Below are 26196 nucleotides of genomic sequence, written 5' to 3' on the forward strand. Positions count from 1 at the left end.
TTGACATTCTGAGAGTGAGCACTTTGCGCTAAATCCCTTTTTCCCAACCTGGCCTCAAGCTAAAGCTACGAAATCATCGCCATCCTCAACTGAGTCGCACCTCAGATCAACCAAGTCATTTCAAGCTAAAGTTACGGAGTCGCATCGTCATCCACATCCTCAACCAAAAGGTACTTGCATTTTAATGCTATATATTAAGTCTACTAAATTTAGTCTCTGTTTAGGGTTTAAGGCTTAGAAATCTTATTTCAACTGCATTTTTTTTTTTTTTTTTTTTTCCTGTTTTTTAGCTTTGACATTTCTGAGTAGATATAGATGGATTTGAAGGTTTAGATATTAAGAAATATATAATACTCCCTCTGATTTCAGCTGCATTTTGTTGTTTTTCTATTTTTTTGCGAGTACATATTGAAGGACTTGATATAGATCCTAGTGTATAATATTCTGAGTTAATGTCTCTATTCAAGCAACTGGTTAAACAAACAGACTGGTATATGGGATACTAGCCAAAGTACTATTCAAGTGAATGAGGACATCACTTGAAACTGTTAGTTTCACAATTTTAACTGGTTAAGCCAGCGGTCTAGTATTTAAAAAGGCTAAGAGAGATATATAAAAAAGAGTCTAGATTCATAATTTTCATAGGCTAAGGAAGAAGAGAAATCTAAATTTCATATAGAAGTTTTTCCTCAAAACCATAAATGTGGTGTTTAAAAAGATTACCATGTTAAATGGTTTAAGCATGTTTGTATTATTCAGCAGTGGTGGGCTAAATTTTCTCAAGTCAGGGCACTGATCATGCTGACTGTCTGGTTTAAGATTACAGGTCATTGTTTATTTGAACAATGACTTTGCCTGAAAATGCAAGAAGGCAGCAGGAACATGGCTGTAATACCTTGTTAAACAACAACAATAATAAGTTGGATTTAGTTGGAATGTTTGAAAGGTGGCAAGGAGCAACCATCCACTGTTAAGGGAAAAGGTATATTTGCTATTATGCTAATCAAGAGACTAAGTGAAGAACAGACAGATAATAAAAAATCAGTTTAAGACCACTGTTAATGTAAGATTGTCTTTCATAACAAATATACATGACTATTTTCAAAGAACAGTGTGCTCTTGTTTATATATGTTTATATGTTTTATTATACAAGACAACCCTATATTGTATAGAAAGCTACAAACATATAGAAGAATTCTAGAAATAGACACATAAAGGAAACTACTTTATCATTTTACTATAGGATTAATGCCTGTACATATATGCCATGTTAATTAATTCGTTATGCACACACCGCTATTACGATCTGGGTAAAGCATTTGTTCCATCTCGAAGAGCGTAATCAGTCATTTACGCACGAACATATTGATAATCACGCGTTTTTTTAAATTTTATTTTATTTTAATTCTCTTGGCTGAAATGATCATTTCAAGCTCGGAATGGTTAATGGTACTCTACATTTTGTGTTTGATTAGGTTTGATTGTACTATCGTCGATTGTTAAGTATTATATTGTACTGTTGGTCTCTCTAGGTTTTTGGTTATTGCTGATCATTACATTGCACTGTTGATCTCTCGAAGTTTTGGTTGCCTATAAGTTTGTTGAACTGGTTTGTGTGTTTTTGATGATATGGTACGCTGTAAAAGTTCAGTTTTGCTTGCTTTTTGTTGTTGATTTGATTATGTTGTTAGATGTTAAATTTATGGTAATAATTTTTGTTTATGGAGTTTGTTCATGGAAATGATTCATGTCAGTGCCCTTATGCTTGTTTTGGAATATGTAATCCCGTGAAATGTTTAACCCTATCTTATGTAGTTACAAGGTCTGCATTTTACATCGAGTTTGCTAGCAAACCTTCTGCATCACTATGGATTCCATTTGCAATTGTTGTAAAAAATTTCTTTTATCCACAATTGTAAGGAAACTTATTGCCTGCCAATTTGTGTTGACCAATGGTGTTTTAGTTTCTACCTGGATTAGTGGACTTTTATACTTTATTACCTTTCAATTCCCTCTCCTCTTAGAATCTTGTGCAGGACTGATAATCAAGAAAGAATTTCCTGCTTTGCCTTTCCATTTGTAGTTTGTAGAGAGTTGACAATAGTTTGCCTTTATTGTCAGGAGTGCATATTGGTTGGAATCTAGACCTCAAGACTTGAGGTTGCATCTAGTACAAAACATATGAGAAGAAGAAATAAGATATCTAAGGTATTATTGTCTCTTAGTTATTTGTTGATTACAGAGTATTTATTATGCTATAAATATCTTTCATGGATAGAGGGATAATGTTGTTTAAGTCATTGTGCATATTTAACCTTGTTACTAATGAACAGAGTTGACAGTTAATTAATAGTACTCTTTTTATCATTTTTAACATTTGGGTAGGGGAGATCTTCAGCCTAAAGACATGATGCCCTATGCATGCATATGAGAGAGGGAATACCCAGGAAAACTATCCGATTAATTCTCTTCTTAATTATAGATAAACAGAACAATAAGTCTTGAGAAGCTTTATATTACAAAGCAGTTCATAATCATCATTTTTCATCATAATAAACTTCAGAAAAGAAAAAAGAAGAGAGAGAGAGAGAGAGAGGGAGAGAATGTTAAAAGAGAGCATACTTGTAATGTGGAGCATCTCTATCAAAACAAGCAAGGGTTATTATTTTTTAAACACAATAGAATTTTAGTTTTAAGCCTAAATTTTCTGCATTATGTTAAGCAATCAATCTTATAGGAAAAATACTGCCATGCTATCTTGGCAGCATGAAAAAGCAGTATTGGGGGCAGCCATTACTATACTTAATAATACTGAAGTTGTTTGAAATTTATTTTGGCAGAATGGAAAAGCAGCACAAAAGATATCTAAGGCAAGCTGAATTTGATATTTTCAACAATATTTTTATCATAGAAAACTAAAACATTGAGATCTTCTATGCAGGGAAGAAAATCTGAAGCTCGAGATTTGGAACATCAAGATTTTGAGGTATGTTTGTTTTGACATTTTTGTGGCATCAAGACTTTAAACCTCGCTCTTCCTCTCGCCTCTCTGTCTCCCATAAAGATTTCAACCCTAAAAGCCTTTAACAATTACCTCTCTGACTCACTTTCCTTGCGACTTTCGGAGTAGTCAACGAGGATGCTGATGAGGATTCCCTTTCCTTGCGACTTTTCGAGCAGCAGACGAGGACGGCGATGACTACTTCTCTCCCTTGAGACTCTGGGAGTAGCCAACGAGGACTCCTCTCCCCTGTGACAGCCAACGAGGTTTCACTTCCAGAATTCTAGGTAGGTGTTTCTTAGCATCCGTAATTTATCATATGGAAGATAAAAAATTCTTGTTCTTGATTTTCCTACCCTCGATTTTAAGAAGATTTCTTCTCTGTTTAAGATGATTTCCAATTTGCTATTTTGAGTTGTTCATTAGATTTGATTTTGAGAAATTAAAGCTTTGAGCTGAGAAATTTGTTTATTGATTTTTGCAGAATCTAACTGTTTGGTTTGGATTTGTTTTCATATATTAGGCTTACTGCTTTGAAGCATAATTGATTCCTTTATTTGGCCGGTTAAATATTTTAAGTTGATTTATAATCGTGCCTTTCTAGTTTGTTACTATAGTTTAAAAAGTAAATGGCCACATAATTTTGATTACTATTATGCTATGCTGGGAGGACAGAAGTTTTCTGGATCCCTACCTTTGGATGCTTTACATGCCACCCTTGATGGATATTCATTCAATTACTATTAGCTATGTTGTTTATTTATTCAATTGCTGAATATCTGTGCTTGCATTGTAAGAGCCTAGTATGTAGTGAAGTTTACTTCATGAAACAAACTGTGGGAAATACATGTGGGACGATCACATTTCATCATGCTACAGCTATAATATCACTGCAGAGGTACTTCATGGTGTCAGAACATATTATTGTATTGATTATATCAATTGGTAATCTTTCTAATGCAACAATATGACTCTTTTGCTTAGTTAGAGCCTAGAGGTACTTATCTCCTGTACACGGAATCTGCAAAGTCCTTACAGCACAACTGTGTATGTCACTCTTTAATTAAAACCTTTACAGATTCCGTGTACAGGAGATAAGTAGCAGAGGGACTTATTACACGACACGAATTACTTCTCTTGAGTTACTAAAGCTGGTAAAGCTTCTGCTATTTCCTTATGTATACGTAGGTGATGGCTATTTCTGTGGCTACAGCAGCAATTAGGTTTGAAATTTGATGCATGCTATCCTAAGTTATCAGTTCTTAAACATGCAACATTGTTTGCAGGTTCAGTAAATCACTAGATCAGTTAGATTTTACTGGTTTTCAATGGACTAGTCCAAGATGTGAAATATTAGGTTCAACTAGTTCAAGGACATAGAAGAATTATTGATGTAGATCAATTAAATCTGGTGGGGTATTACTTACTTTTAAGGTAGTATAAACAATTATATCTTCAGTGTTCAATGAGAAGACATGGATTGTTTTACTGGCCAAGTTGTCACCTATTCACTAGTGGAAGTTCTAGGATATCTTAAAATAGATTACATGAGCTAAATGTATATATCTTCTTTAATCTTAAATTTCCGTTGCACAATTATAATTATATTATGTAACCGTAAATTGAAGTTTGCTTTGCTTTTTGTGTGTGTAAGAACAGATTATGAACTCTTAATAATAGAAGGGAGGGTACAGATTGCACTAACACAATTATTTTCTTCATTTTACACCTGTGGGTAGATGGGGAAGGTAAGGTCAATTAATTGTTGATAGATGGTAACCGGTTGTTAACCGATTTATATTCTTGTAATGATAACCCAAATTTGTCAATAGGAAAAATGACACTTTTTCCCCTGAGTTATATACTTATAACACTTTTCCCCCCTGAATTATTTATGTAAGCACATTAGTCCCTTCAATTATTTTAAAAATGGCGATTTTCCTCCCTGATATATTAAATTGACATTGCTACCCTTAGAATAAACATTTTATTTATTTGTCTTTCCAACAAATTATTGTGTATACGTAGGGATGACCACGGTTCGATTCGAATTGAACCGGACATTATAGCATTCAAATTAAAAGTTTTCGGTTATGATTCAGATCCAGAACCCAATATTTGAATTTCGGTTTATTAAAATTATGAATCGAAAAGAAACTGGATCTTGAATCGTGAATCGGCGGTTCCGGATCCGGTTCACAATTTTGAACCGTCTTTATTTTAAAATTTTATTTTTTATTTTAAAATAGTGTAAATTCAACAATAAATGTATTTTATTTTTTTCAGTTCAGAACATGAATCGACCGTCCCGATTAGCGATTTTAATAAACTCTAGATATCGGGTTTTGATTCTAAATTGTAATTAGAATATTTCAGTTTGGTTGTTGTAGTGTCTATTTGGTTAAATCGTGGTCATAATTTGTTGGAGAAGAAAAATAAATGAAATAGTTATTTTAAGGGTAAATATGTCCATTTAACGTTTCATGGGGAAAAATAACCACTTAAATAATTCAGGGGGGAAAAGTGCTATAAGTATATAACTCAGAGGGAAAAAGTGTCATTTTCCCTTGTCAATATATACAGCACCTCAAAAATCTCATTAATAGATTTTTTTTTTTTTTTTCTGATTTCTACTTGAATATATAATCTATACCAATTAACTAAAAAGGAAAAGAAAATGAAAACAAATCACTGTCAAAATTAAAAATCACTCAATACACTAAAAAGTATAAATCGAAATAAGAATACATATAATCTTAGAATGACATTGGAAAATTATTGCGCGGACCATAACAAAACATACATTTTTAATATATTAAAAGTACATTATTCGTGTACTGAATATATATTGTACAGAATAATGTACTTTAGATACTCAAATAATATATTTTTTCTGAATTAAATATACATTTTTAATATGTTAAAAGTACATTATTTGATAATATGATTCACACAAAAGTGAAAAGCCTCCTTGTGCATAGTAAGCAAATGTTTAGTCTCTGTGTTCAGCTGAGTTACCATGATTTACATATTTTTAGATGCTCTATCAAGTAAGAGCGTGAGAAGTCCTTGGAATTGGGGATTCAACTTTTAAAAACAATGATTGAATCACATAATTAAGTTTGACCGACAAGAACTGCAGAATAATTGTTGGATAACTAGTACAGTTGCTCCACCCATAATAATATACGCGATTATTTTAATTGTAAATTATTAGTAATACTTTTTAAATATTACTCTATGACTTGCATTATTATTTAAATATTAATATATTACTATGTCAATACGGACTCAACGACTTGCAAAATTAAAGTACTTGTCAATTAATAGTTAAAGTAGTATAGGTCTAAATACATTTAATTTTCTCGAAATTGTTTAGTTCTATTGAATAGTCGTATATAGACATTATATTATTAGGCTGAATAATTCTTAATGGCTATTATTACATGAAGCCTATAAAAACATGATATAGATGACAAGGTGAATTTGATCTTTTTGCATTCAGGTCAAATTTAATGAGTTATTGTTGAATGAGTTTGTGAACAAAGAAAATTGAATATATATTTTAAAATTCAAAATTCTAGTTTGAGTTAAATCCATTTTTGGTCCTATATTTATTGCGCATTAGACACATTTTGCCCGCTTTTATTAATTTTGCCACATTTTATCCAGACTTTTTAAAATGTGGACACTTTTAGTCCACCGTTACATTTGACGTTACACAACCGTGAAATACGAGAGCAATTATGTCCTTTTACGTACATTTTGTTATCAGCCTTCAATCTCCACGTCAAAGTCTAAGAAACAATAAGACCAACCACAAAACCCTCAACAGTTGGGCAATCGGACGGCTTTGGAGGATGATCGTTCTGTTCTGGTTTTGACTGGTGTAGATCGTGCTGGGGTCGAGGGGCGAACGACTTTTGATGATCCGATTGATGTTCGACAGCCGCCTGAGAGTTCTCGCGTGTCAGCCTAGAATACGTTGGTTGAGGTGTTGCCGGCAAATCGGCCTTTGCATGGGCGATCGACTGGCATGGATGGTGTTGGGGAGGTGTCGAGAACCTTCGTCCTTGGTTAGAATGATGATCGGAGGTCTCCGGAATTTTCGGAGTTGTTGCGCCACCGGCGATATCTGGAAATCGGAGGAAGCAGGCGGAGGAATCGGGGGGTGGCGGTGGTCTCGGTGTGGCTGAGGCTACCTGCTCGTCTGGGTTTTACTTCGATTCAACAGCCCCCTTGCGATGCCATGGCTCCGGCCACCGAGATCGCTGTCGTCGCACCTGGTACCCTTCCTTCGTCGTCGCAGAGTGTGGCTAGGTCTTCGTCCTTACCGGTGGTCGTCCAGAGTTCGCAACTCACCGCACCTTTGGGTGGCTCTGTTCGTCCAGATGAGGCTCGTGGCAAGAACCGAAAGAGACACAGGTCTAAGGTGTTTAACACCTGGGTGCATGTAGCTTCTGGTCAGGGTGCTGTGAGGTCCATTGTTGCAAATCCAAGAGCTACGACTCAAGAACTTACTATGCCTCATTACTTTAATCCAAATTGCATGCTCAAGAATCATAGCATTTTTTCCATCAGGATCATATTCATATAGTCCTACAATTTAACCAAAACGTGTATACCATGAGTTTAATGTAAATCAGAAAAACCAAAAGTCAATAATGGATAGAAAAGCGTTAGGTTAGGGATCAGAATTGCCTGCAGAGTTGTTGCCGAAGAGAGCTTTGCAGTGTTGTATGGATGATTTGAGAGGCGGCCATAAGCCCAAAGCTACTTTCAGCTCTTTCCACCACATGTTTGTGAAACGACGTTTGAATCTTCTTCCCAATTCTATATTCTCTTCTTCGAAATACAGATACATGACTTTTCTTGATCCAGGTCTACGGGGCAGCGGCGCTTATTTTGAGTAACTGAGATGATGGTGGGGCGAATAGTTTTCTTGGGGAACGAAACTAGTAAACGGTAAAAGTGAATAGAAGTGGATTACAAAATGTACGTGAAAGGACATAATTGCCCTCCTACTTAACGGTTGTTTAACAACAAATGTAACGGTGGACCAATAGTGTCCACCTTTTAAAATGTCAGGGAAAAATGTGGTAAGATTAATAAAAGCGGACAGAATGTGTCTAATGCCCAATAAATGTAGGACCAAAAATGGATTTAACTCTTCTAGTTTACATCAGTATAAATCAATGCGGTGTGGGTAAAAGATCTCTGTGTTGTCCTCTGATTCTTCAATTTGATGCCTTGAACACTCCACCATTGAAGGGCCTTCGGGTTTCAAGTGGCTTAATCTTCAAAGAAGAGCTTGTATATAGAGCTTGTTCTTCTTGAAGGGCCTCCGGGTTCAAATGGTTTGATCTTCAATAGAGGTTTGGATCAACATGAATCAACATAATGAGGAGGAGGGACTTTTACTTTCAGGATCACATTTTTATTGTGATCTCTGAATAAGTTTCAGAGTTCTTTCTATGATTTTTCCTAGGATGTGTGATTACATAGAAATGAAAGGCCATATTTATAGTTGTAGGATAAAGAGTTTTGATAAACTCAAACTCTTTTGATATTGATAGGGATATACGCCCGGCGCCCGACCGCGTAGAGACCGGGTCGTAGCCCGACCCTCAGACATGGGCCCTCCCGTCGTACCCGACCGATGCCGACCGGTGGTTTCTAGGGAACCCCGGACGACGAGGTCGCCCCGCAGCACCTCCGGGACAATCGGCCCGTCGGAGGGTCACGACCGGCAACCCATAGGCGGTTCCCAGGTGGAGAGGGAGATGTCAGACCTTTACCACCGGGAAGTGACCGGTTTACTGGGCGATCCCGACCGGACGCCCTTGGGTTACTTTCGGCTAGAGGGGAGGAGAAGTCAGACCTTTAGCGCCGCGTGGCAGACATCTACACGGCCACAGGTAACACCCGGTGCATGCCCACCACGTGTCTAACATGCCGGAAGCCCGGCATGTCCCACCTTTCTGACCCTATAAATAGCGCATTAAATGCACCTTGGAGGGGGACTTTTGGGGGGGACGAGGCAAGACCGGACCTTCCCGACCCGCATGAGAGATCCGAGCCTTGCTTACGACCGCATAAACATACTACACGGGAATTACCCCTATCATTTTGGCGCCGTCTGTGGGGATTGAACTGAAAGTCACTCAGCAAGTGTCAGACCGATCCTCAAAATGTTTCCATTCATGGACTTCAACACCGACGCGGAGGCTGAAGAGAGCTCGTCGGACCTCCGATCGCAGTTGAATCCGCGGATGGACCTCAACACACCTCCGGGCAGAGAGATGACCCCAGACCCGGTTAATTTCATTCAGCCCGGAGTGGCATTTCCTGGCATCCCCGGACAAATGCCGTTCCAGTACCCGATGTACGCGCCCGGGATGTTCGATCAGGCGTACCCGTATTGGCAAAGCCCACTGCGCTTCTTTGGAGCCCAATACCAGTACCAACCAGGTCCGGGCACCTACCAGCCTTATATGCAGATGCCGATACCGAATATGCAGATGCCGATACCGAATATGCAGATGCCGGTGCCGAACGCACCTGAGCCCGGCCAATCGATGGCATCAGCACCAGCGGCAGCACCGGAGCTACGAAGGGCCCAATCCGAGCGTCGACCAGCCCGGTCGCGGCTCGGGCCTGGGGCAGCTCACGAGCGAGGGGCTGAGGAAGTCCCCGCCCGAATGAGCGCTTTCGTCCGCCTCCAGCCGTCGGTACACCAACGGGTCGGAGCCCGACAAGATGTGGAGGAATCCGTGAACCTCGACGGATCCCGACAGGAAGCGTCGGGCGAAGTCAGCAGCTGCCGGTCGAGGAGAAACGCCCGACGAGCTGTCGACCGGGAAGATCCTCAACATGAAGCTAGGGGCCTGCTACGACAGGTCCGGGAAGAATTCAGTAGATGGAGACGCGAGCACGGTCATAGGCCATCCGAACCTGAAGCACCCCTACTCCGCAACCCCTTCACCGAAGACATAATGAGCCTTCCTTACCCCCATGACTTGCGAGTGCCAGGGAACAAGGGATACGACGGAAAGACCGACCCGGAAGCGCACATTAACTCCTACTACGGAAATATGCTCATGATGGGAGTAACCGACGCAGTGATGTGTCGAGCGTTCTACTCAACCTTGACGGGAAGAGCGGCGGACTGGTTCAAGACATTGGAGCCCGGTTCTATCGCCTGTTTCGCGGAGTTGGCGAAAAGGTTTGTCCACAAATTCGCCACCTCCAAAGAAGTCCGGAAGCATTTCACCTATCTTGAAAAGGCCAAACAACTCGAAGGTGAATCCCTGATGGATTTTCTCGTAAAGTGGAAAGCGGCAATCGGTGAGGTCGAGCCCCTCGATGACCGGACAGCAATCAACGTCCTGCATTCCAACCTGCGAGCTGGGGCCTTATACCAGGAATTCATCCTACACCCTCCGACGACTTACGATGAGGCGATCAGAAGGGTAACTGACTACGCCAATGCCGGTGAGGCTAACTTCGCCAAGCGCCAGCAAGAAGCCGGTAGCAGCCGGAAACCACAAGGCCGGCAAGACGAGGGGAGGACGAACGACAGATCTGGGCGGGGGCGTGGGAGAGCACCCGACTTTACCCCCCTAAACAGACCGGCGGTCGACGTCCTCCGATTCGCCCAGTCTTGCAACATGATCCAACTGCCGGAGCCGCAGCGCGAGGGTCGCGACAAGACGAAATATTGTGCATACCACCGCAGCAAGGGGCACGAAACGGAAGATTGCACGACCCTCAGACAAGTCATAGAAGAACTGCTACGATCGGGAAAGCTTGCGGAGTTCACTAATAAGAAGGACGAGAAAAAATCGTCTTGGAAAAACCCGTTCAAGAAGTCAAACAAGAACAAAAAAGACAAGGATCACGATCGGGACACCGAGCCCCGGCAATCGACGGGAAAGCAGGTCATCCATGTCATATTCGGTGGCCCGGAAGGAAGCTCCAATGCTCGGGAAAAACTCCAGATCGGGCTGATAGGGTCAGAGCCCGGTGCGAAGAGACAGAAGCTAGAACCAATCACTTTTACCCCGAGCGACATGCCCGAAGGGGAAGATCGCAATACTGAAGCGTTGGTCGTCACGATCGACATCATGGGGTCCGACGTCCAGCGTGTCTTGGTAGATACCGGTAGTAGCGTGAACGTCTTGTACATGGACGTCTTTCAGAAATTGAAGCTAGAACCGATCGAGTTGACCCCCATCGGGACGCCCCTATCGGGATTCACTGGCGACACCATCCATCCGGAAGGAAAGATAACCTTGCCGGTGGAGATAGGCAGTCGGCCCCGGACGATCAAGACTATGATGGAGTTCATCGTCGTCAACCTTCGATGTGTCCACAACGCTATCCTAGGTAGACCGGCGATCGTGTCGATCGGAGGAATCATTTCCATGCCTCATTTGTGCATGAAATTCCCAACCCCTGAAGGGGTGGGAGTCGTCCGAGGAGATGTTCGATCAGCACGAAAGTGTTACCAAAAGGCGATCGACAGGAAAGGAGCCTGGAATTCCCAGGTGAATTCAATCTCGAAGAAAGCTGAGGCGGAGAGAAAAGAACAGCTGGAGCCGTCGGACGAGGTCGAAGAAATTCCCTTAGAGGCTAACCGACCAGAGAGGACGATCCGCCTTGGACGCCAGATTCCCTCGGCAATCAAAGAAGCTGTGCTGCTCGTACTGAAAGAGTTCTCGGACATCTTCGCATGGGGGCCGGAGGACATGCCAGGGATAGATCGAGCGGTAATATGCCACCGGTTGGCGGTCAGTCCAACAGCACGACCGGTGAAACAAAAGACTAGGCACCTTTCCAATGACCGTAGGGAATTTATCAGGAGCGAAGTTAAAACTCTCACAGAGATCGGGCATGTTCGCCCGGTCGTATATCCCGATTGGGTCGCCAATGTTGTCTTAGTGCCCAAACCACCGACCTGGCGGATGTGCATCGACTACACTGACCTGAATAAGGCGTGTCCGTTGGACCCGTACCCTCTCCCGAGTATACATCAAATGGTTGATGACACAGCCGGCGCGGACCTCATGAGCTTCATGGACGCGTTCAGAGGATATCACCAGATTTTGATGGCTGAGGAAGACGAGGACAAGACGTCCTTCGTAACCCCAGATGGACTCTTCTGTTATAAAGTCATGCCCTTCGGACTACGGAACGCCGGGGCCACTTACCAGAGGATGATTAACACCCTCTTCGAGGGACAGCTCGGACATACGATGGAAGCATACGTAGACGACATGCTCGTGAAAAGCAAGGAACGGAAAGACCACGCCCGGGACCTCCGAGCGTGTTTTGAGGTGATGCGCACTTACCGGTTGAGACTAAATCCGGCAAAATGCACGTTCGCCGTCCAGACTGGAAAGTTCTTAGGGTTCATGATGACAAAGAAGGAGATTGAGCCTAACCCGGCCAAGGTAAAAGCCATCCTAGACATGCAGCCGCCCACTACCGTCCGGGAAGTTCAGCAACTAACCGGAAGATTAGCCGCCCTAAGCCGGTTCCTGTCCAAGCTTGCAGAGAGAGCCTTGCCCTTCTTCAAAACGCTAAGAAAGGTCAATGGATTTGCATGGGATGAGGAGTGCCAAGCGGCGTTCAAAGAGCTAAAGGAATATCTAATGTCTCCGATCGTCCTTTCAAAGCCGGAAGTGGGCGAAGACCTTGACATTTACCTGGCAGCCTCCGACCGAGCTGTTAGCGCCGCGTTATGCCGCACGGACTCCGACGGGGTTCAGCGACCGGTATATTACGTCAGCCATGCCCTACAAGGCCCGGAGCTCAAGTATTCCCGCCTCGAGAAGATGGTGCTCGCCCTCTACACCGCCGCCAAGAAGCTCACCTCCTATTTTCAAGGCAGGGTCATCCGGGTATTGACTGATCAACCAATCGGGGCCGTCCTCCGCACGGCTTCCTCTTCCGGCCGCCTTGTAAAATGGGCCATGATGTTAACACAGTTCGCTATAGAGTACAAGCCTCGCCCGGCTATCAAAGGACAAGCGTTAGCAGACTTTGTTGTTGAATGCACGGCCAGGGAAGCCCGAACCGCCGACCAGCAAGCTCAGGATGTGTTATGGTGGGAAGTCGCTACCGACGGGTCCAGCAGTCGGAAAGGCTCCGGAGGGGGCGTTGTCATCACAAGCCCCGAAGGGTTTAAAGTCTACTATGCACTGATCTACCAGTTCTCCCCCACTAACAACGAAGCGGAGTACGAGGCCTTTGTCGCGGGATTGCAATTCGCAAAAGACCTCGGAGCGGAAAGTGTGAAAGCCCGGACGGACTCATCACTAGTGGTCGGACAATTCTTAGGAGACTTTGAGGTCAATGGCGAACGACTAGGACGGTATCGGGATTTGGCGGTTGAACGTCTGACCACTTTCCGAACGTACGCGGTCCAACATGTTCCACGGATGGACAATGCCGACGCTGATATTCTCTCGAGACTAAGCGTGGAAGCACCCGAGCATATCTCCCGGGTTGCCCGAGTCTTGGTCATACCGTACCCCTCCATTGATCACCAACAGGTCTCACCGGTCCAACCACCTGAAGAGAATTGGATAACGGACATCATGGGGTACCTAGAAGACGGTCGGCTCCCGGATGATGAGGCAAGAGCCCGAAAAGCAAGACTCCGGGCGCCGAGATTCCAAGTACAGGAAGGCCGGCTTTACAGACGGTCGTACGGGGGCCCGCTTATGAGATGTTTAACCGCCTTCGAAGCCAAGCTGGTGATGGACGAGCTACATGCAGGAATATGCTCATCACACCAGGGCGGGCGGTCATTGGCCAGACGAATAATGGTGATCGGATACTATTGGCCATCGATACAACTCGACTGTGAGAAGCTCACGAAAGAATGTGAAACCTGCCAAATGTTCGCAAGGATGCCCGGACGACCGGCTACCTTCTACCACCTGGTCAGTACAGCCATCCCCTTCGCGCGATGGGGAGTCGACACCGTGGGACCGTTTCCCCAGTTGTCGGGACGAAGGAAGTTTATCATAGTGGCAATTGATTATTTCTCCAAATAGGTGGAAGCGGAACCCCTTGCCACGATCACGTCGCAACAGTGCGCCCGGTTCATATGGCGGAATGTGGTCTCAAGGTTCGGTGTACCGGTGCAGATTGTTACGGATAACGGGAGACAGTTCGAGGGCCAGTACTTCAAAAACTTCCTAGCGACGATCGGCACAAAATCCATTCGGTCGTCCGTAGCATACCCCCAAGGGAATGGCCAAGTGGAAAACGCTAACCGGACGATCTTGGAAGGCCTAAAGAAGAAACTCCACTCAGCCGGCCGATCGTGGGCAGACGAACTTCCGTTTGTCCTATGGACATACCGCACCACCCCAAGAGAGGCAACCGGCGAAACACCCTTCGCTCTAGTTTATGGAGCCGAAGCGCGTTTGCCTGTTGAAGCCTGGATCGCAAGCCCAAGGGAGAGCGAATACGCTGAAGAAGAAAACGATGCAGCTCGATCTTTAGATCTGGATTGTATCGAAGAGAGGAGAGACTTAGCTGCTTAAAGAATCGCCGACTACCAAAAGCGGGTCAAAGCCACCCGGGACGTCCGGGTGCGACCACGCTACTTTCAAGTCGGAGACTACGTGCTGAGGAGACGTGAAGCAAGCCAACCTCAGGAAGGAGGGAAGTTAGCCCAGAACTGGGAAGGTCCATACGTGGTATCGGCCATAATACGCCCGGGCACCTACAAGCTTGAAACGACCACCGGGAGACCGATCGACCGAACATGGAATTCAGAAAACCTGGTAATGTTCCGTCAATAGAATGTCATAGACGGTTTTGTACTTTCCTGTTTTTCCCTTGTACCTTCCCGTTTCCCTTGTTTTTCCCGTTTCCTGATCTTGGTTGTGTCTGTTGTAAACCCCGTTCGCCCCTTATTTCCCGCCTGTAATTGTTGCATTGTATCTCTATCCCCGAGACCACACGAGCTGGCTCGATTGTTGTAATGTTTCATCTAGTTGTTCGCAATGAAAGCCGACCGTTCGTCAACAAGCAAGAATCTCTCCATGTCGCTTAAACTTATGGCCTTTGTTGCCCGAACGACCACAATGTCGCTTAAACTTATGGCCTTTGTTGCCCGAACGACCACAATGTCGCTTAAACTTATAGCCTTTGTTGCCCGAACGACCACAATGTCGCTTAAACTTATGGCCTTTGTTGCCCGAACGACCACAATGTCGCTTAAACTTATGGCCTTTGTTACCCGAACGACCACGATGTCGCTCAAACTTAGTAGTCCGACCGGCAATCGACCGACCGTCATAGCCGCTCGGACTCGGGGGGCTATACACGCGTTTCTCGTGTTTGGCCTACCTAACCTTAGTAGTCCGACCGGCAATCGACCGACCGTCATAGCCGCTCGGACTAGGGGGGCTATACGCGTTTTTCGCGTTTGGCCTACCTAACCTTAGTAGTCCGACCGGCAATCGACCGACCGTCATAGCCGCTCGGACTAGGGGGGCTATACGCGTTTTTCGCGTTTGGCCTACCTAACCTTAGTAGTCCGACCGGCAATCGACCGACCGTCATAGCCGCTCGGACTAGGGGGGTTATACACGCGTTTTTCGCGTTTGGCCTACCTAACCCTTAGTAGTCCGACCAGCAATCGACCGACCGTCATAGCCGCTCGGACCAGGGGGGCTATACACGCGTTTTTCGCGTTTGGCCTACCTAACCCTTTTCAGTCCGACCGGCAATCGATCGACCGTCATAGCCGCTCGGACTCGGGGGGCTATACACGCGTTTTTCGCGTTTGGCCTACCTAACCCTTTTCAGTCCGACCGGCAATCGACCGACCGTCATAGCCGCTCGGACTAGGGGGGCTATACACGCGTTTTTCGCGTTTGGCCTACCTAACCCTTTTCAGTCCGACCGGCAATCGACCGACCGTCATAGCCGCTCGGACTCGGGGGGCTGTACACGCGTTTTTCGCGTTTGGCCTACCTAACCCTTTTCAGTCCGACCGGCAACCGACCGACCGTCATAGCCGCTCGGACTCGGGGGGCTATACTATACATGGGCCACACTTACCCAAGCCTGCAGCGTAGAATATTAAAAACGAAGCATAACACAAACGTAACGTAATAAGCGAGGATAAAATGGACCGAACGAGAAAGCTTAGAAGTTGAAACGGTTGTCATTAAACCGGTCGGGTAAGTGTTTAAGTACCCGGCACAACAGGGCCGGGCTCCCGAACAATAACCAAAAATAATAAAGCGGAAAATCTTCAGTTCGTGGGATTTTTCTCGGCAGCATTAGAGGGCTCGGCTTCAGGCTCCGTGTAGGGCATAGGACCGGGATCAGCGACGCTCTCCGGGAGGTTGGTCAGGATGGTGTCGAGATCATCCCCCTCGAACACCTCGGTCAAAACGGACCTCACCTCCCGGTGTGTGTCCCGTTGGCCGGAAGCATAAGCCCAGTTGCCAAAGACCCACATCATGTCTTCGGCCACTTTGTGCTTGATGAACTCCCGGAAGAATTGCTCGGCAACAACCGGATCCTGGCAGAGGTTGGCCGCCAAACCGGCCGGATCTTTCAACCGCGAGCGGAGACCCTCAGCTTCTTTTCGGACCTCGGCCGTTTCCCCGATCGCCCTTTTTGCAATGGTCTCGGCAATCTCTTTGGCGTCTTCCGCCGCCTTCACCTTCTTCCTGAGCTCCTTGGCCTCCTTCTTGAGCGCTTCGCTCTCCGACCCGCTCTTGGAGCGGTAGTAAAGCGAGGTGAGCACCCGGGTAAGCTGAAAGGGAGAGTATTTAGGAGGCGAGCAAACTTAAGGGAAAAGTTAAAAGAAGAAAAACGAAGATGTACCTGTACGAGATTCTGAGCCCCTCGCTCGGAGACCTGTTCGGGCGTCCAGCCGATCATATCGTCCTCCGCCGGGAAAATAGCGCTCATCTTGGCAAGCGGGTTGCCCAGAAGATCGCCACCCGTCAGGGAGTTCATGATGGGAGTCGGGTCGGGAGGACTCTGATGACGTGCCCGTTTGGTCGCCCCCTCCGACTCCCCCACTTTTTCTTTCCCGCGCTTGCCCGTGGCCCGGATAATTTGCAAATCCGACCCGCTGCTGAGAGTAGGGCCCGACTCATCCACCCGGGTGGTGGTGTCTAGGGGAACGGCCGTCGGGACGGACGTCAGTGGGATGGCTGCCGAAGGCGCGTCGGGCGCGGTCACCTTTTTCCCCCCGAGGGCGGCCTTGGGTCGGGGGACCTTGACAGTCGTGGGAGCTGTCTGAAACGTACGACCGGGCTTCATACCTGCGAAGAAATAACGACCAATTAACACTAATAATATGGAGGTACGAAAGGGAAAGTCCCGTGGCCCGGAAACGACTCGCTATCAGACCTTCCTGACCGGTAGTCGATGCGACTGGCGGCACAGCAACCGTCACTTCGATGCGTCGAGGGACGTACTTCTCCGGTTCATCGTATCGAGGCGGTTCGAGGTTGGCTTCCTCGTACTCGGTAGCCGACCGGAAGACGAGGAACTCGTAGAACTCCGAGGAAATCTTGACAGCCGCGTCCTTCAAGGCCCGGGTAGGCGCAGGACGTTTGCACGCGGTGAAGTGGCGTGACCAAGACCTCTCAACCGGAAGTCGCCAAGGGTATTCGATCGAGATTAGCCGGTTCTTCCAACCACGGTTGTTCTCTGGGAGATCAACGATATTGCAGTGATGACTCCGGGTCTGAGCGGCTAAGAATCCGCCACCATACCGAGCCGCGAGCGGGTGGACTGTGTACAAGAAATTGAACAGCTCGACGGTGCAAACTAAGTTGTGCCGAGCGCAGATCTGCGGGAAGCAAGCGATAATTCGGTGCGCGTTGGGGCAGATCTGGCCCGGAAGGACTCCGTAATGCCTCATGAAGGCAAGAAGGAATGGGCTGAACGGGTAGGTTAAGGGGGTCTTAATGGAATCTAAGTGCATCCCTAACCAAAGCCCGTGCGTCCGGTCGACGACCGTCCCCTCGGACCGCCGAGTGCTAAATTGCACGTGTCCGGTCAGAAGGGTAGCAGCATCCTCCGCCTCCTTCTTGGTTAGCTTGCTATGATGCTTCTCAGCGGACATACTACTCAGGAACATCCTCTTCTTAGTCAACAGATTGTCAGCCAATCGGGCTGCCGACTTGGGGGACAACGAAGGGTCGAGGGCTGCGGCCAAGACGCCCGGGGGCAACCCCTGACCGTCGTTGCCATAAACCGGGAGATCTTGCCCAGAAGTGCTAGGCGCCCCGGTAAAATCCCCGCGGCCGCGTGTCTGGCCTTCCTCGGCGGCGCAGTCAAGCACCGGGGCTCTGCTCGGTCCACCGTCGTCGCCCTGTAGTCCGGTAGTTAGTGCATTGCCGGTGCCTGCCCGAAGAGAATGGTTGCCGCCCACGCATGCTGAATCAGATGGATGAGATGGCGAGCTCCCGGATCTCGTCCCGACCGACTCGTCGTCACTACCGGCCGCGTAGTCCCGTGCCGAGCAATTTTGGCTGTCGGAGCTCGACATGCCTTGCGCCCCTAAAAGATCAAGGGGGAGAAGTGGTTCAGACGATCGGTGCCCCACTTAAAGACGCCCAAGTCGTCGACTGACCTATCCCTAAAAACCTAAACAATCCTGAAGCTATTTAAGGAAGAAAAGGGAGAAGAGCGAAAGAAGAAAAGATCGCTTACCGAATGAGAACACTTCGATGCTGCGGGGAAAAAGAAGGGTAATCGCTCGGGAACGTCCGGTTGTCTAAGAGATTTGGTGAAAGCGTAATGGGGCCCCATGCAAAGCCGCTATTTATAGGCAGGGGGCTGAGGCGAAGACGTTCCGCGTCCTGGTTCCCAGGTCCGCATCTCGAGAGATGGTGCGACTGACGCGTGTCCCCTCGCATTCACGGACGACGCGTAACGCGGGCGTAGGTGATCCGCGATCCATGCGAGCTTAACCCCGGGCACGCGTCCCCAAGACCTTGGCTCAGACCCCTCCTCCGGGGAAAGCGTCGTCGGGCCACGAGCCAGGGGGGCTATGTGATAGGGATATACGCCCGGCGCCCGACCGCGTAGAGACCGGGTCGTAGCCCGACCCTCAGACATGGGCCCTCCCGTCGTACCCGACCGATGCCGACCGGTGGTTTCTAGGGAACCCCGGACGACGAGGTCGCCCCGCAGCACCTCCGGGACAATCGGCCCGTCGGAGGGTCACGACCGGCAACCCATAGGCGGTTCCCAGGTGGAGAGGGAGATGTCAGACCTTTACCACCGGGAAGTGACCGGTTTACTGGGCGATCCCGACCGGACGCCCTTGGGTTACTTTCGGCCAGAGGGGAGGAGAAGTCAGACCTTTAGCGCCGCGTGGCAGACATCGACACGGCCACAGGTAACACCCGGTGCATGCCCACCACGTGTCTAACATGCCGGAAGCCCGGCATGTCCCACCTTTCTGACCCTATAAATAGCGCATTAAATGCACCTTGGAGGGGGACTTTTGGGGGGGACGAGGCAAGACCGGACCTTCCCGACCCGCATGAGAGATCCGAGCCTTGCTTACGACCGCATAAACATACTACACGGAAATTACCCCTATCAGATATTATCTAATTAACAAATTAGATAATATCAATATTATCCAAAATATTTTAAATATATTTAAATATACTAATATTGATAAATAATCAATATTTATCAAAATTTAAGTGTCTACAAATGCCCCCTCGAGACTTGCTTGTACACCACTTGAGAGCATATAACACTCGAAAGTATGTAGTGCAAGAAAGTTTCGACACTACAACTTAAAGATATAAGGCCGTTTCAACTCGTGCCAAGGAGCCTTGAAAGATATGAGGCCGTTTAAACTCTGGCCAAGGAGTCTGAATATAAGGTCGTTTAAACTCGTGCCAAGGAGTATCATTTAGCCTCCTCCATTTCAAATTTCATATGGTGTTTGCCCCCATACCGGTTGAAAGTGTTTAGGAAGAGATGAGAGGCAGAGCTGTCCCACTGGGTGTGCCAATTTGTGAACAAAGAAAATTGAATATATTCTTTACCCGTGGGAAAAAGCTCAAAAGAATTATGGTTAATCAAGGCTCAGCTGTCAACATCCTATCCCTTCGAGCTGTGAAGGACCTTGGTATATCTACGGATGAGCTTGCCCAAAGTCGTCTAATGATACAAGGCTTCAACCAAGGAGGGCAAAGAGCAATCGGCATCATCAGACTTGACTTGAGAATTGGAAGCCTGAGTTCTGGTGTCCTCTGCCATGTCATAGATGTAAGGACATCTTATAACTTGTTACTTGGAAGGCCGTGGATACATGAAAATGGGGTGGTACCCTCGTCTTGGCATCAATGCCTCATGTTTGAAAAGAACGGTGTAGTTGAAAAGGTAGTCACCGATGAAAGCCCTTTCACAGAAGCTGAGTCTTACTTTGCAGACGCAAAGTTCTACATTAAGAAGCAAGTCATTGTTGAAGATGTTGAGGAAAGCAATGACAACCCACCTTTCCAACCAAAGTCAAAAGGAAAGCAAGTTGTAGAGGGAAATCAACCCAACACAAAACTCATCTTCCCGCTTGCACGGATTGATACACTTAAAGAAAATGCAACAAAATCATCTGAAGAGAAAGGTGGTGATAAAGTGAGCCAAATATTCCCCGCCAAACGTACTGAGGGTTTCGACCCTAACGCTTATAAGCTTCTAGCCAAAGCTGGCTATAACCCCAACGAGCCACAGAAGTTGGGAAAGCTTATCCCAGAAGCCGGTGGTAAAGGCAAAGCAAATCACCAAGAACCTCAAACGCGCAAAGGGTTGGGCTATGTCCCTCCTAAACCAGTGCGGATTCTTATAAATAGGGCTGCAAGTAATTGTATCTCCACGGAGGGAAGTGAGTATGACCCAAAACTCACTCCTACCAATGATAATGGGCAAGACAAAAAGAAGTCAGTCTTCGACCGAATTGCTAAGGCGGACTCTCGACGCTCAGTCTTTGATAGACTGGGGTCAAGTCCTAAAGCCCTAAAGAGAAAGTCGATGCATGATCGACTTGGAGCTGTCCAAGTTATTAAAGACATTGCCAATGTTCCTGTTGAAGTGGAACCTCCCAAAAGGCTTAGAAGCATGATTCCTTCTCGTATGAGACGAGAAACATATATTCATGTTTCATGTGGTGAAGTGTTGAAAGTCCAACCGAAAACCATTGTACACACTCGTGTACATAAAGAAGAGAATGAGGAAAGCGTAGGCTCAAGTGATGACGTACCACCAACCACTTAGGGAGAGGTGGCATCGTCGTTCCATATCACTTTGTGTGATGAGACCCCGATTGAGGGGGAAGATGCGGAGGATGCACCCCATGAGTTAGAGGAAGGGGTACGAGCCGCAGTGGATGAATTAAAAGAAGTTGATATGAGAACTCCTGAAAATCCTCGTCCTATTTTCATTAGCGCATTCCTATCTGATGAAGATGAAGAAATCTATGTCACATTGCTGAAAGAATATATTGATGTCTTTGCATGGACATACAAGGAGATGCTAGGGTTAGACCCAAAGATAGTTGTGCACCGCTTAGCAGTGAAGAAGGGGTGTCGCCCGATTAAGCAAGCTCAACGACGCTTCCGCCCCAAGCTCATTCCCTCGATTTAAAAAGAAGTTAATAAGCTTATTGAGGCTGGCTTCATTCGTGAAGTTAAATATCCAACCTGGATATCCAGTATTGTGCATGTGCGCAAGAAGAACGGCCAGATCCGCGTCTGCGTAGATTTTCGGGACCTCAATGTGGCATGCCCGAAAGATGACTTCCCGCTTCCTATCACGGAGTTAATGATAGATGCCGTGACTGGGCATGAGATCCTGCCATTCATGGATGGCTCCTCCGGTTATAATCAAATCCGCATGGCGCCGAAAGATGAAGACTTAACTGCATTCCGAACGCCGAAAGGCATCTACTGTTACAAAGTAATGCCCTTTGGTTTGAAAAATGCAGGTGCTACATACCAACGGGCTATGCAGACAATATTTGATGATATGCTGCACAAAATGGTTGAATGCTATGTAGACGACCTGGTTGTGAAGTCGAAATTGCGCACAAATCATTTGGTGCATTTAAGGCAAGTCTTCGACCGCCTACGGAAGCTTCAACTCAAAATAAACCCCTTGAAATGTGCTTTCGGGGTTGCTGCTGGAAAGTTCCTCGGGTTTACTGTTCGACACAGGGGCATCGAGATTGAACAAGCCAAAATTGACGCTATAATGAAGATGCCTGAGCAAGGTTCATATCAAACTGATGGTTTTATTGGGACCGGGTACAGGAGTACAGAACGGGGGGTAGGGCTCTAGGCCCAACACGATGTGTATAGAAGCCCAAGAATAGCAACCCAAAATACAAAGAACAAGCCCCACAAGATGCGCTATTGCTAACTATGCTACTGCTTGGAATCGAACCCAGGTGACTGGATTGAGAGTATGAGATCAAGACCACTGGATTAGTGTGCCTGTTGTGTCTAAGTTACCCCCTAGATAAGGATCCTAAGGATCCAAGACCCCCCATTTATAGCATACCCCCCCTCATTTTTTGGCGTCCACGTGTCCCACATTGCCACTCCCCACTCCGCTTGCTTGTCGCCATTTACATCACGTTCTCCGCCTTTCCCGGATCCTATCTCCTTTACCACCTTGCTCACACCACCCGCCGACTCACCATGCTCGGCGCACCAGCCCACCCCCTGCATGCAGATGCCGCCCGAGACCGACACCCTGGGGCGCTGGGACCGCGGCCGCACAGGGCCGCGCACCGGATGCGCCGGGTGCGCCACGGCCGGCAGGGGCCCCGACTCCTCCCTCGGTCACCAGCGCCGGCCCCCCGCCCGGGGCCGGCTATGGCCCCAGCGCGCCGGGCGCCAAGGCCGCGCTGGCCCACGCCCCGGGCGCGCCGTGGTCGGCCGGGGCCAGCGCCCCGGTCGGCGTCCCTGGCCGGCCACCGGCGATTGCCCTCGCCCGGGGCCGGTTGTGGCTCCCAGCGCGCCGGGCGCCAAGGCCGCCCTTGCCCGCACCCAGTGGGGCCAGTGCCCCGGTCGGCGTCCTTGTCCGACCGCCGGCGCCGGGTAGCGCCGGCGGCCCCTCCTGGCTTCCGGCCCAATCTCTTCGCCGCCTCCTCTCGGCCCAATTACGTAGGCCCTTTGCATCCATGGCCCACCTCCAATATCCCCATCACAAGTCCCCCACTCCATTTAGGTATCTTGATACCTAACTGGAGTAGAAATAGGGTTTTTACTCAGTCCTTTTCCCACTTAGATTAAATAAATGGTTCCCCCCTAAAATCTCAACTACTCCCATCCTCCTATTTAAAGCTAATTTTTTCCTTGTCACCTCCACATCCTCTCATCTTCTGCTATAACCAGCTCCCCACGCCCCAACTGCTTACCGCTCTGAACCCAGCCTCGGCCCCGTGCTATTCACACCATGAGCTCCCCCCAATCAGTGCCGTCATCTCCTACTACTCATCCCGTCGCTCCTATCCCTGGTCTGGCAACCACTCTGCCCCCTAACCGGGGCTTGGGGGTTTTCGGTATCACCCGTTCGCCCATCACCGCTGGAAATTCTCCGGCCCTTTCTAATCCATCTTCTCGTCCTGTTCAGAGGTCGCTCCTTATGTCGCCCATGTCACCTCATGCCCCTCCTACTGCCGGTATTTCCGTCCGCCATCTTAATCCTTCTACTCCCCGCGGCATACGTGCTAAAATCTCTAGGGCCGAACTTGATTGTTTGGACAGATGGTTGGGCCCAAATGTTGAGATTACCGTGCCCGGGGAGGACCGGACCATGACCAATCCCCCATCGGCTAATAGGGTGGCCGTGCATTATCACTCGATCCAGGCAGGCCTTCAGTTTCCCCCTCATCCTCTGGTCCGGACGTTTCTTGAATGCCACGGTATAGCGCCCTGTCAATTGACTCCGAACGGTTATTGCTTTATCACCTGTTTTATCACCCGGTGTCGAGAAACCCAGGTAGCACCTTCACTGTCTTTACTTTTACATGTTTTCAACGTGAGCCAAAGTGGGTCGTCTTTCCTCCACCTTCAACCTGTCTCTAATCACCCCTTCGTGACCTCCCTATCCTCTCTCCCAAAAAATTGGAAAGAGAAGTTTGTATACCTTCGTTATCCCACTGATGATTCTGGGCTGGGGTTTAGTAACGTGTGGGTGCAGCGCCCTCCTCTCTATACACCTCCCGACTATTCAGGTCTGGATGATGACAGGGCGCGAATGTGCGCCGATGGTCCCCATGATCACCGTAGGTACCATGAGCCCTCTCGGCTCCACCAACTTAGCACCGGTCCGCCTCTAGGTACGTGTATATATATATATATATATATATATATATATATATATATATATATATATATATATCTCTTTTTTTTAGGTGTATGTATATATATACTTTTTTTTGTACGTGTATGTATATATATCTTCTTCTTCTTTTTTTTTTGTACGTGTATGCATATATCTGGTTTTTTTTTTTCTTTTTCTTTTTTTTTTTTGTACGCACTGATGGTTATATCCGCTGTGCCCAGCTCCTGTGGAGAGTACTCCCCAAATGCTCAAGGCCTACCAGACTCGTAAACGACGACGGGCTCCCAGTTCCGAAGCCGTTTCTGGTGATGATGCTGAGGATGATGATGACGGGGCATCGTCGGTGGGACTTATAGATGACCCTATCATGGACGGGGTGGATTCCAACATACAGTTTTCGCCTACCCAGTTCTCCCAGTTACTCCTTTCCATTCTGTGGACTTCCCTTCTCGTGGGCCCTCTCTGGCCGCACCGCAAGCTACGCCCAGTCCTACCGGTGAGTATGATGCTCGGGATCCTCTAGCTGCTCGGATTTCGACCGGTCCGGGCCGCCCTCGTCTTCGTCCCTACGATCCTGGTCATATGGACTTCATTGTTCGTGGAGTGCGAGATATGGTACCAGCCCATCGGCGCTTCTGGATTGATAGTACTCCGATGGAGACCTTGAGTTCCCGCCAAGTTGGAGATTCCATGAACGTGAGTGGCCCCTCTCCCCCCCCCCCCCCCCCCCCCCCTTTTTTTTTTTTTAACTGTGCGTATCCTGTGGTTCCCTGTTTTATGCAGATGGTTATGCAATCCATCGGGCTTCACCAGCGCCTGCAGGAGGCCTCACGAGAGTATACTGAGTTAGAAAAGACACAACAGGGTTTAGAGCGTACTCTCCGGGAAGAGGAGGAGGCTCGTAGGCGCGTCATGAGAGAATTAAAAACCTTGAAGGAAGCACACCAGACCCTGCAGCAAGAGTATCAGGCCTTGGGGGATAAGCAACAGGCCCATCAGGAGGATCACAGGATTCTGGGGGAGAAGCACAAAACTTTGAGGGAGGAGCACCAGGTCCTGCGGGGGGAACACAAAACTTTGCAGGAGGAGCATAAAAAACAGCGGCTAGATCATGACAAGGCCCTTGAGGGTGTCGTGGAGGACTGGCAAAGGACTGAAGATTTTGCGCGCGCTGCCAGTGAATATTCGTTCACACGTATGCCTGGGCTGATCCGCTGGTGGTTAGGGCATTCGGATCGTTCTGGCGAAGGTATGGTCGAGGCCATGTTAAGGTGGCAATCTGTGCAGGAGTACCATGATTATACGGGCCCTCCACTTGTACAGGTCCTCCAGGAATGGGCCACTACCCCCGGGGGCAGGGCGGCCATGGGGCCGGTAGCGGAGGTGTGGTTGAGCGAGACGCTAGAAGGTCAAACCAGGTTGGTGCAGGAATGCAAAACGACGTTTTACATGGGGCAACGAGATGTGCAGGACAAGCTTTACGGGAAGCTGGAACGTCGGTTCACCTCTTTCAGTATTGAAGGGTGGAAACTGCCAGACGTCCTTCCTCTTCGACCTACTCGAGCTCCGGCCACTCCTTCTTCTACCACGCCTGCTGGCGGTGATGTGCTTATGACTCCTGAGGTGGCCCAACATGGTGTGACGTCGTCTGTTGCGGCTCCCTCGGAACCTGTGGCCGGATCTGGTATTTTCGGGAGCGTAGACCCTTTCAATCTCCATCTCACTATCAACTCAGGCTCCGGATTTTCTAGCTCGGCTGCCGCTTCTGCAGCCCCATAGCCTTTAGACATAGATAGCGGATTTTTTTTTTGTTTCTAATTTCGGA

At 47.7% G+C, this 26196-nt stretch overlaps 1 protein-coding gene across 2 annotated transcripts; it reads left to right on the forward strand.

Moving 5' to 3' along the window:
• Positions 1–26196, forward strand: LOC109157428. Of its 2 annotated transcripts, XM_019305335.1 has the most exons (6): positions 1–170; positions 2123–2209; positions 2913–2987; positions 3132–3289; positions 24593–25067; positions 25155–26196. In XM_019305335.1, the coding sequence occupies exons 5-6, from the start codon at positions 24954–24956 to the stop codon at positions 26148–26150; spliced, it is 1110 nt and encodes a 369-aa protein (XP_019160880.1). In that variant the 5' UTR covers positions 1–170; positions 2123–2209; positions 2913–2987; positions 3132–3289; positions 24593–24953; the 3' UTR covers positions 26151–26196. The 2 variants fall into 2 exon arrangements, with proteins under 2 accessions (XP_019160880.1, XP_019160881.1); XM_019305336.1 differs by lacking the exons at positions 1–170; positions 2123–2209; positions 2913–2987; positions 3132–3289 and adding an exon at positions 24331–24366.

Source organism: Ipomoea nil, unplaced genomic scaffold (genome assembly GCF_001879475.1).
Source record: "Ipomoea nil cultivar Tokyo-kokei standard unplaced genomic scaffold, Asagao_1.1 scaffold2781, whole genome shotgun sequence".
Classification (NCBI taxonomy): Eukaryota; Viridiplantae; Streptophyta; class Magnoliopsida; order Solanales; family Convolvulaceae; genus Ipomoea; species Ipomoea nil.